This window comes from Aphis gossypii, chromosome 3 (genome assembly GCF_020184175.1).
Source record: "Aphis gossypii isolate Hap1 chromosome 3, ASM2018417v2, whole genome shotgun sequence".
Taxonomy (NCBI): domain Eukaryota; kingdom Metazoa; phylum Arthropoda; class Insecta; order Hemiptera; family Aphididae; genus Aphis; species Aphis gossypii.
Window position 1 is genome coordinate 34,080,825 of NC_065532.1, and position 12,953 is coordinate 34,093,777.

Sequence of the window (12,953 nt, forward strand, 5' to 3'; positions counted from 1 at the left end):
TTCGTTTTCAGCTGAAAAACGCTGCGGCCAACGTCCTTAGGGAGACGTGGCTGATCTATAAACACACCAGACTGGTGAAAAGGGTGAATGCAGGCAGGGTTCGAACACACCAACGAAAATTCTTGTTGGCCATATACGCGTAAGTTTATTTAAATTCAATATCGCTCAAAACGTTTGTTGACCGCCAAAAGAAATTCTCAACAGAAAAATCATTACTGACTTAACGACTTAAAAACAATCATAAAATGGCATTCGTTGTATATTGTTCGAATACAATCATATTTTGTCTTAAACATTCTATTATTATATTTGTAGAGCGCATATTGTAATATAGTCAAATTCATTTATTTTTTACGACTTTATCGAGTCGAATAAAAAATAATAAGTTTTTTTCCAATACAACGCGCTTGTTATAATTAAATACTAGTATTTCCCTGACGAATAACTACACGACGTACACAAACCCTTTTCAATTAAACTCTTCAATTAAAACAACCGCACTGCACTCGAGGGGATAACAAGAGTTTTTATTTTATCAACAATCGTATTCCAACAGAATGCGAACATTTTTCAAGTAGACAGTTTGAAAGATAATACTCGATACTTCAACCGTTGGGCTGAATAAAACTCGGGTGTTATGTTTTTAGTTTAAAATAAATATTTTCATATTTACCTTAGGTTGAGAAAAGTTAAAATGGACCAAAGAAAATTAATGGACAACGCAAATACAATAACAGACATGGCCAAAGTGAGTAACAGAAATTACCTTAACCGTAACAATAAATATGGAGGATAATGATTAATATATTTTCAGACGCAGAACACTGTTTATGAAATCGTATCAGACATGAGTAACCGATACGATGCGTTTGAAGAACGTTTGGTGAATCTCGAAGATAAGCTAGTAGCTTTACAAGAACAGGTAAGTAATATAATTCCGTGTTGTTTACTGTTATACCGTATTAATGTCATTCCCAGTTGGGATTGCCATAAATAAATGAATACCAATTTATACATTTATATTATACGGTGTACGTGCAATATCGTGTTCGAAATACTAAACATTTTATTTCCAAATCACTTACAATAAAAAAAAAATAATTTTTTTTTGGTACAGTACTTATAGGAATATTTACTTCAAATTATTTCTTTTACCTTCAACGGACTAGGTACAGTCAGTAGTTATACAGGTTTAAAGTTTTGTTAAAATTATTTTGTCTTGTAATTATAACTAAGAATAAAGGATTTAATCAAACGTAATATAAAACAACATTTTGAAATCTAAATGAACCATGTATAAATAAATTATACAGTCATGAATTCCGTAAATTATTTTATGAATTCTGTAAATTATTTTACATGACCGAATAAATGCAATGTATTTCAATCGAGTTATACAACTGTAATTACATAACACGGTGGTATACAAAATTATATTATTATGTAATTGAAACTTTGATTAATTCTCTGCCTTATTTTAGGTTTATAAATATAACTACCATTTCACATTGTAAACAATTAATTCAATTCATTTGAATGTTATATAATAATAATATATTGATAGAATTTTTATTTTGTTCTTAGTTTAAGTATTTCGCTTTTATTTCCAACTTCATTATTCTTTAACAATTATTAAAAATTATTTTTCTACACTTAACTATATACTCTCTCTAATTGGTCTTTAAATTTCCAAATATTTAGGTCAAAACAAACATTTTTTTTTTTTTTATCAAACTTACGAAAATTAAAAAGTTATATTCCAAACAAAAAAAGTTTGTTAATGACTTCCAGCCGAGCAGACTTTTTTGGATGAATCTTTTAAAAATAATAATGAAAAAAAAGCCTAAACGCTTGCCAAATGTCAGAAAAAATTCCACTTGATTACACATTTTCAAGTGATTGAACCCCATCTAAATTTACAATGCTATAAAGGCTTTCATGGGGTGAAAAATATTTTTTGCGCAATTTTTTTTTTTATTCTCATGACATTCGAAAAAGATTCATATCATATCGTGGACGAAACATCTTAAGTGATTTTTCAGAGTGAACTGTACACTAAAAAGCCTGACCGAATCAGAACTATATAAGTAGGCACTGTTGTAATGACAATAGATATTATATTGTTGTTGTGATTAATGAGTCATAACGGCACTATAGATACGCGAGTATTTTCCTGAGTACTACATCATTTGACGGCGTTCAAATTGTGTCTGTCTCATAATCAAAACGATAGCATTTGTAAGCGTGTCTTGCACATCTGATTCTGTTCTTGATATCTGAAGCTATTTAAGCAATGGTGTTGAGCGATAGAGTAGGAATGAGGGAGGAATTTACATGACGTTATGGTAATATTTTACTTACAAAACAGTGTCATCCGAACTGTCATAGCCCATAGGCTTCGTTCGCTCTTTAGAGTCTCCATCCAATCAACTTTCTGTCAAGCAATCAGTTTTAGTGCTGTGATTTTATGCCTTGTGATAAAATACAAAATGCTGACTCAATATTCATGTTAAAGGAAAGGTTATTGTTTCCGATCGACTAGTGGTAAACCCTAAAGCGGATTTCTTTGTTTTGATTATATTTTCTCAGATGAATTTTTATATGGTTTAAACAATACAACATTTATCGCCAAAACTTACAGAAATTAAAAATATAAAGTAGGTATAATATTATCCTACAATTTCCGTTCATGGTATTTATAAATTAATACGCTACATATAAAATCATTATTGAATTGTCATCATCTCTATATTTTTGATACGGTTGATATACATATTTTACAAATAATTATCTGACTAAACTTCTATTAATTATAAAACAATTTAATTTAAAAAAAACATTTCATATTCAGTACCTATAATTAAACAAGGTTGTTCTTTTAAAGCTGAATACTAACTTTTGAGACGTATTAACATTTTTGGAAATTTCATTACAAAACAATATTTAATATATACATAAACGAGTATATCGTTATAATTTTTTAGATTTTAAATTTTTTATATCAAATTTAGGAACAGAGTACATTTCTTAAAATTTCAATAAAAAAAATTGAATTTCAAACGTTCTTAATTAATTACCTAGTTATAATTTATTAGTATTTTAAGTTGAAACGATATGATGAGCGGAGTAGTAGAAAAACTTTGTAGGGTACTCTTATATCAATCAAATCCGCTCGTTTGAACAATAAATATTTATAATAACTACTGTTCGAAATTGGAATTACAATTATAATACTGAGAAAAATATCCTAATTTAAAATATAAAATTAAAAACGCTTGGCTGTCGTCCAATAAAGAAAAACTTTAAAAAAAAGATACTTAGTAAAAAAAATGAAATATAAAAAAAAACGTACAAAAGCGACAATAATAATATGATCGTTTTCTTTTAAAAACCTAAATTTATACACGTATAATACGAGTGTAAACGATCTCGTCGTACGAATGTTTCAACTGAACTTTTTTCGGTATGCAAATGAAGATTTCACGACACATTTCGGTCGAGTAGTGATCTGTCGGCATTCAAAAGCTTTTTTTCCACATTTCTCCGATTCGGAATTCAACAGTGTCGGTCGGGGCTAATGTCGGAACGGTTTTCCGTAAACGTCACACGACTTCAAAAACAGTTGGGGGGGGGTATCAGAAAATGTGAAATGTGTATTTGACACCGGTCGCTCTTGGCGGGATCACAATTAATCGCGTGACTGGTGGTGTTTGTGTGCCGCAGCTGGAGCTGTTGCCGGAGATCCTGACCCGGTGCATAGCGCAGAACCAGCAGAACCAGCAGTCGAACCAGCAGAACAACGCCGGCAATCCGTCGTCGACGACGGAGTCCAGGCGCAACTTCCTGCACCCGGAATCGGCGGCCGCGGTGGCCACCGGCGGCCTGATGCAACCGTCCGTCTCGTCGCCGGCGGGCAGCATGACCGGCGGCGTCGGCGGCGGCAATCCGCTGATGTTCCCGTCGTCTTCGGGAGCCTCGGGCGGCGACATGATGTTGGCCATGAGCAACGGGTCGACGGTCATGTCGCACTCGCGCAGCGTGCCGCCGACCGGCGCCGGCGGCGCGTCCCATTACCACTGGCCCACCAGTCCCATATTGCCGCCCATCAGCAGCCGGACGCCGCATTTGGTGCCCGAGCCCATCCAGCCATCCAGCTGAGCCCACGCCCGACCGCCGCCCATCGGTAATTATTACACGTTTTTTATAATAATAATAATAACACAATAAAACCTCTCTACAATGGACACTCTATAAGACGAAATCCTCCTTGAAAACGTCAAATAGTTCCGATTCAAATAATATAATATAATTCTACCACATTATATAACGAAAAACTCGTTTAAAAGGAAAAAAATTGTTGGTCCCAAGTGATTCCGTTATAGAAAAGTTTTACTGTAATATTAAACGTTTTCGCGAATATTATTACTATCGCAGTGGCGCTCGTCTTTCGGCGCGCGAAATAAGAAAAAAATACTAAACCACGGGCACGCGTAATCGCGTGGTCGTCAGTCCCGCGACGTTGAATGAAAAACGCGTGTTCGTTTTCCGTCGAATTCGAAATTCGCCGTCGTTCTAAACGTTCAAGTCGTGCACGACGGATACGAGAGCCGGGAATCGCCGGCGAGCTTACGAGTTTTGGGGAGCGGACGAACGCCGAAAACGTAAAAATCGCAAAACTCTTAATTTTTACTTTGTTTTAAATCTTGTGGGGGTGGGGGACTTGACGTTGACGGAAAAAAAGGCCACGGAGGAAAACGCAAGCTCAAGCCACAAAAACTTAATTTTATCAAACGCGCGTTATGTTCACGAGAGGTTTCCCGATAGCGTTCGACCGCCGGCGATGTACGCGATAATACACCGCAAATATATAGTAAACGACATGTTTTTGGTTAAATTATTATTTATATTAATATAATACGAATACAACCCACGTAAAAATACCTAAATTGTATCACTACCCACTTTTAGGCGTGTTATACTGCAGCTCAATATCGTTTTACGTTTTAATCCTTTAAAAACTCCGCGGTTTTTGGGAGTATTATTAATAAAAAAAAACCCTTTACGTTGGCGGCGTTTGCGCTGTACGTTTGTGTAGAGTCATACGCTAACCTAGACAAACGTATATAGTTTCTCGTGTAAAAGCTATTCGTAAATTTTTTTTGATACCTTAAAATAGAAAGTACCTAACCCACTTTTGTTGTTGATTGTAGTTTTTAAAATTGTAGATACATTTTTGTGCTTAGATTATTTTGGAGTTACATCGATAGTATATTATATTTTATACGTGTATATCATTTTTTTTTTAACATTTCATAAAAACAGTGGTACCTATATTAAATTCAGTGTAAAATAATAAAAACTTATGACGTAGCTTCTAGAAAATTATCCATAGAAGATAATTTAAGAAATTACATTTTATTTATAAAGTTCTTGAATACATTTGACAATATTAGTTTACGATAGGTACTCGCGGCCGTGAATTATATTTTGTGGTAGAATATAACGGAGAGAAGGTAAAAAAATCTGAATTTACGTTGGCATCATACTGTAATTCTCCAACATCGTTGCTATATAGTATTATGCGTCCGTACGCAGATTATTTACTTTTACTGTCTACCACAGTACTACGCTGCCTTTATCAAAGGTAAGTTATCGATTACCGTCGTCGCCTAGTGTTTAATCTCACCCCACTGTATCGTAAAGTAAGACGGTTTTCGTTATCGACCTTAGCTTTTGTTATCTTCGTTGATACCTCCACGTTTTATTATAATGGTGTATAGGGTACCTTGTATACCTCGGCGTACCTTTGTACTTCAAAAAAAAAAAATAAAAGTAAAATAACGCCTAGTATTTTACTGTAGATACGAGGAATTTGTTTCACTCGGAGAGAGAGAAAAATGCCGAGTCTTAAAATCAATAATTTTAATACGTACGTAGGCGGAAGTTGTGAACAACCGAATACGCGTCGCGCGTCTTTGCACTCTTTGCGGAAAACTATGCGAGTGTTCTGCAACAGTGGGTATAAAATGGTTTTTATTCGAAATCGTTCGAATTTAATAACACAGCTGCACGCGTTCGTAATTAATTTCAGTCCATCGCTAAATCCATTAAATTATATATATATACATACCTAGACAGGGTGGTGCAGTGCTTTTAAACATGACAGCAGTTTCCCATTATTCATATGGATAAATGCGATTCCGATACTATATACGTATGTAGAAACCAACTGCAGTAGCAATGTGGCTGCAGGTCGACCATATATAGTATACAGAAAACGTATTATAATCAAATTAAACATTATTGTCATTTATCGACAAACGTATCTGTGGTGATGTTAATTAAAACCGTTCAATTTTGCTGACCTTAAAATGCGGATAAATTGTGTTAAATCAAACGTATTTAATTTTTATTCATTTATCTATTTATTTATTTTTTTTTTTTTTATTTTAAATGGTAATTACCAAACATATACCTGAATAGTTTGTTCATACTCGTAAATGTCACGTCGTGCTACTTAGTTGTTAATTATTTATATTTGTGCACAGCATCATAATATTATAACTACATAAACAACTAACGAAACACAGTAGGTAAAATATAGTTTTGAAACCGCTATTATATTATATATACTTAAATATTACACTGCGTATATCTATGCCACTACACGTTGAATACTACAACTTCATGTAAATATATAATAAGATACTTATTTCGAATAATTAAATCATCCACCGTTGTACTTACACCTGCGATGAAACTCGGCGAAATTCCCTCTATCTCATTTTTTATCATATAATAGTTTCTTTCAAAACGTTAGAACACAAAAAACGGTCTTTGTGTATCTCGCCGAGCGCACATAACAAGGTAAAATTCTATTTTTAATTATTAATTAATTTTTCTTTTTTCAACCCATCCTATTTAAAACGAAGGTAGATGCACGGTCTTGTTTGCTTTTTAATTAGGTGTACCTATATTATTATTATTATTACTATACGGTCGAACGGTATTCACTCCACGCCAACCCTAAAAACGTTGGTTATTAAGGGATGGGTGGGGTATAACCGTATGCATAAGAAGGGATGTCTAACAGCAGTCCAAATAACAACTTGAGCCTGCATATTTCTATTCGTTTGCAAATAAAAAATAAAAATGGAATAGCTCGAAAAAAGGTTTAAAGTCTTCGTGTATTACATTAAAGAAATAATAGAATTCTACATCTGCAGTATATTTCGTATCTGAACACAATAATTTGGAATAGGTAGCTTATTACAGATCCGAAAAGCGGTTATAGGCAATTACAATAAAGTATTTGGAAAAAAACAACTAAATTAGACGAACGGGTTTACGTTTTTTCTTTGACTAAAGTTCAAAATTATGTAATTTTTCATATCTGTATAGTGTATATATATAATATAATTATACATTTAGGTCCCTATGCGTATGTAATGTGTACCCTTTGTTTACCATATGTCCAGATGTACGCGTAAGTGACTATTCATTTCTAAAGAAGGAACGTAATAAATAATAATTACCTATTGCGTATGGCTGTGCGGGAACCGCGGTGATCACGTAAACAGCGTAATAACTGTAATAAATATAAGTGCATAATATTGCCCATCTCGTATTCATTTCGTTTATTATTTGATTTAAAATATGGAAATAATATTATAATCCGACGGCAATAAAGACGGAAATACAATCTGTTTGAATGGATACGATTATGTACGCATATAGGTACCTACATTTTATTATGTAACTTTACCTACACGATGATACTGTGCGGGGAACTTACGCGCGTTCACGCCGCTTTCCGTTCGAGTGTCCCCGAGAATAATCAAGAATAGGACAGTATAATAAATGAGGACGAAAAATAAAATACAAATAAAAAAACGTATAGTTACCTATGTTAAACTCACTGTACCGCACTAATAATTTTCAACAACGACGCACCACAACCACCGTTTTTCTCGGTTTTCGCGTACAATCGCGTCACGTACGCTGCATGTATTATGACCAAATCATAAACTTTTCCTCTGGCATACGACCAAACTCTATTTATCTCAATCTTCGAACGTTGTAGTCATACGCACACCATTATATAATATAATACCGCTTACCCGAAATATATTTTTACGTTGTTCCGCGCGGTATATAGAAAATTGTGTTTATCACAGCGTTTTCGGTTACACACGCCAAAATCTAGCTTAATCTAAAATACGATTTTCCCGATGTTTGCTCCAGAGCTGCGCCCGCTCAACCAGTGCACATTAAAAACATGTTCTAGTTTTTTATTTTTCGTCACATTATCCCGTTATATAGACAACGTCTACAACAAATTAGCAACCACTAGATATGCAGAACAGCACGTAAGGCTATAAGGTACACGGATAATGGATATTCACCTGACAACGTTAATTTTTGTATTTTTAGATGTTTTTTTTCGTATTGTGCTTATTGTAAAAAAAAAAAAACAAAAAATACTTTACACAGGTTATATAAATTAAAAAATAAATGAAGAAAAAATAATTGTTTTTATTCAATTTAAAGTGAGTTTTTAAGTTTTATAACACTATACATTATATAAAATATACAATATAACAAAACCCTACAACGTTACACTCATTATGACTTCGAATACCATCGAAATGCTATCGGAGTCACCTATTTATCGAGGGACGTAAATTCGGGCAATTTTTAGTCACGCGGCGCGGCGACCAAACAATAATCTGTTTGGAAAAATAAAACAACCGTTCAACAATCGAAAATGGTATTACAAAAAAAAACGATTACGCATCGTAAAGTTGTCGAATTTCGATCATTATTTTATTTCATTTTTATTTGAAACATGAAAACTTTGTTCAGATCATATTAGAGTAGTAGACTTTGATTTTTGTATTAACTTTAAATAATGCCAGAAAAGTACATTTACAAATACTGAAAAAAAAATGTAATATATAGATGTATTTTACAACTTACTTTTGAAAGTAGAGTTTTTAAAGTCAGAATCCAATCTAAGTATCCAACCCACATAATGTCTTCATATTTTATATATCTTTTATATATAAAAATAAATTATCAAAATCTAAATATTCCGTGAAACATAAAAAAGTTTTTTATGTGAGGCAAATTGACTAAAAATAAAAATGCGACAGCCAACATCATTAAACGAAAAAAAACATAAATGTGAAAATGTACTTAAAAAATAGTACGATGACCAGTTAAAATATGGAAAATTTAGTAGGCTACAATACACATTACTATACCTAATTACAATAAATTATATACCTAAATAATAATTAATGTGGTAAAATAATAAATAAGTAGATATGATCGTTATTATAGCATGACGTATAGAAATTAGTAAGGCCACTATAGTCCTAACCTATCTATACCTAACGTGCTTTCCGCTATTTATAATTATTGTCGTTACGCGACTTTAAAAAAATAATAATTTAATACGTGTTTGTATATTTTTAGGAACAAACATGTGTCAGCGTTCGTTTTGAAATCAGCCGAACGACTGGAAAATACGATTCAAAATCGTCTACGTACAACTTACGTCTACGTTAATATAATAATATTATAATTATAATATATATTATTATTGTTAAAATACTTAAGTAGAATTAATTAATGTTTAAACACAAAAAAAAAAAAATACTTTGTTATTTCTACTAGAAATTAGTAAGAATTGCTCAGAATATATACAAGTGGATTTTAAAATTTCGCATAGGTCACGTTCAACGAGATATGTAGAATTGTATACGCCGAAATGGCTTTTATTTTTATTTTGATTTTGATTTTTTTTTTAATATTGTTAAAATTTATAAATTTATAAAATTAAATATTAAAGTGTAATTATATTATTAAAATGTCTTTATAGGTAGGTATTTTATCGCTTTAGGATGATTGCGCGTAACGTACATTATTATATTTTTCTACGAAAATCGATTCTAAATAACCAATAAAATCTTTATAATAATACTAAATAATATTAATATAAATTAATAATTAAATAATCACTCATAAAATATATAATAATATATTCGGTAGAGCTTCTTAATGATTTAAGAATTAACAATTTGAATAAATAAAATTTAATTTGACTATACATAATTAAATATATATATATGGTGTCCAAGCGATAACTCTTGAATGAACGAATACATTGCAAACATTTTATACACATTAAAACAAATATAAAATTTAAGGGACGTGCACCAAATCCCATGATTTATGTAAATTTTATTTTTAAATAATATTGTTCTAGATCGTAAGTTTCAAATGAAATTTAAATTATAGTTTATATCTTTTTTTTTTTCGTTGCCCGTTTGTTTATTTATTTATTTATTTTTTATTATTATTATTATTATTCGTTCAATAGTGTTCCGTTATAATTAGGTAAGTAAAAATAAAATTAGCTCACAGAAATTGCATAGTATATACCTAACTCGTATATACATCACGTTGTTTAATGAAATACTTACATTGACTATAATTTAATATGAAGTTCAAATTAATTTGAATCACTGTATTTAAAATTTCAACGAAATACATATCATAGTGTTTAATAGGTTTGAGCATAGATCGTATTATTTTCTAATAAATCTCAATGACTCGCTGGCAATCCGATAAGTGATTTTACAATATTTGCAAGTTTTTATAAGGGTTCACGAAAACAAAAGGGGACATTTTGAATCAGGACCAAATCCGTAATTATAACTTAAATATTATAATATATATATTGCTATTAAATTATTATAGTTTATTATATAATATTAAAATAATTTTTAAATATATTCAATGAGCGTTAAGTGTTAAATTTTGAGTAACATACTTACGTTAGGAACTATAAGCTTTATGATATTTCACGTTTTCTTAAAAAAATAAAATTAAATAAATAATAAAATATTGAAATCAAATATTTATATTATATAGCTATATGTTGTGACATTATGTTATATACCTATATAATATATATACTTAAATTTATACCTACCCCTGTTATTGTTTACAATTTTCATTAATTTTTTTTTTTTTTTTAACTTTTTTAGAAGTGCCTTGAGTTATCATTAACTTTTACATTTCAATTTGTTATTATTAAAACAAGTGTTATTATAATTTATTTATGCATTTAAATTTCATTTATTTGTTGTGTAAAAAGTATATTTTAAAACCCATGAAAGTTAAATGTGCCTTAATGTGCTTAGGCCAAATTAAGTTAATACAATTTTTTTCTAAATATAATTATACGTAGAAGGCATTACTATCGATTTAGTATATTATATTATATTTTTTTTAATTTGAAAAAGAGTTGGAAACAGCGCAACGTTTCGCATCCACTTATCATTTTTTGACATTTCTATCGACTTACTATAATAGCTATGTACACACCGATGACCAATTACTCGATGTTCGCTCTCCCGCAGCACCGTAGGATTCTGATTGAAAAAAAAAACAAATAAAATTTAATAAATAAATTGTGACAAAGAGTTGATTTCTAAGTCAACGCCAAATTCAGCCCAAGATCTATAGAATATAAAAATGTAAAAAAAAAAAACTTGAACTATTATACTCTTTTCCATAAACTGTACGGAAAGTAATATCGCTGCCAACTACCTTACAAGATAAATATATTATTATTATTATTATTATGTAACGATCTAGTAATTTTTATTTTCAAGTGAGTAATCCAATAGTAGGTATATATATTATAATATATTAATAATATACTCACCTATTACGATATTTTATTTATATTTGTATAATAATAATTGTATCCTATTGTATTAACTCTTGTATTCATTACATTATGTTCATACTACCTACTTATTATGATCGTTAATTTTTCGATTTTTATGCTATGTTTATTAGTTGAACAAAATCAGCACAAATAGTTTTATTTTACTTGTAATACCTAGCATATTATATTATTCTAAATTATATCTACATATTAATATATATATACTTATGAATATATTATATATATAAATGTGTATATATATATATATTATATGTGTATGTGTATATTGAAATATGTACCAATATGTTTTCTAAAAACCCATTTAAGAGATTATACGTTATAATATAATTTTATTATAAATCGTATAAATTGATGGTGCAAACTTAAAATAACAAAGTTTGTTACGTGTACTATTTTGTTTTTTTTTTCAATTACTTATAGAATTTAAACTTAAATACTTATTATATTATTATGATCAAACAGTTCCGATTTTGTGTATTGTATCGTATATTTTTTTTGTACATGCGATGTAAATAAACTGTTGAGTAGTATGTAATTTTTTTTTCTTCATACCACAAACAGTATAAAACGTGTTCAGTATTACAAACTATATTTTATAAAAGTTTAACAGAAAGTAATAGGTAATTATTACTATTAATAATTATTAGAAATGCAAAATATAACAATAGATATTTTATTAATATTAATGACATAAAACAATATTATACTTTATATAATCTTAAGTCATTAAAATAAATAAATTATTTTAGTAAATTAGAATACAATATGTAATCATTTCATCTAAATTTTAAAAACATCACAAGTAAATCAACGATAAATATAGATTAAAATACACTTGTCTTGTTTTAAATTTATTGCCTCACGGTAAGTACATTTAATGTAATCACTTAACACTATTTACCAAAAGTCATACAAAATATTAAAAAGTAAGTCTTTATAAAGTATACATAATAATAGTTTATTTTATTTTCAAGGACTCAAAAAAGTCAATTGAAGATTGAATAACATAGTGGTGGGAAAAGTTCATATCAATTTAATACAACATAAAATAAATTTCAGATAAGGTACTTATATAATAAATTTAAATTAAAAAATGAGCAAAAATATAATATTATAAAATCAATTAATTAAGTAAACATAATTTATTCATCAACTTTAAAAAATCATTAATACAGTTTAGTATTTA

At 29.9% G+C, this 12,953-nt stretch overlaps 1 protein-coding gene across 5 annotated transcripts in view; it reads left to right on the forward strand.

Moving 5' to 3' along the window:
• LOC114121090 (small conductance calcium-activated potassium channel protein) overlaps positions 1-4,184 on the forward strand; it is a 235,440-nt gene extending 231,256 nt beyond the window's left edge. For 4 of the 5 annotated variants that reach the window (XM_050203982.1, XM_050203983.1, XM_050203986.1 and 1 more), the window contains 4 exons: positions 12-139; positions 679-748; positions 815-922; positions 3,724-4,184. In XM_050203982.1, coding sequence (XP_050059939.1) covers positions 12-139; positions 679-748; positions 815-922; positions 3,724-4,158 — 741 coding nt within the window. In that variant the 3' untranslated portion in view covers positions 4,159-4,184. The remainder of the gene's footprint in view (positions 1-11; positions 140-678; positions 749-814; positions 923-3,723) is intronic. The other variant, XM_050203984.1, reaches the window with a different exon arrangement.
• Positions 4,185-12,953: the final 8,769 nt, after the last annotated feature.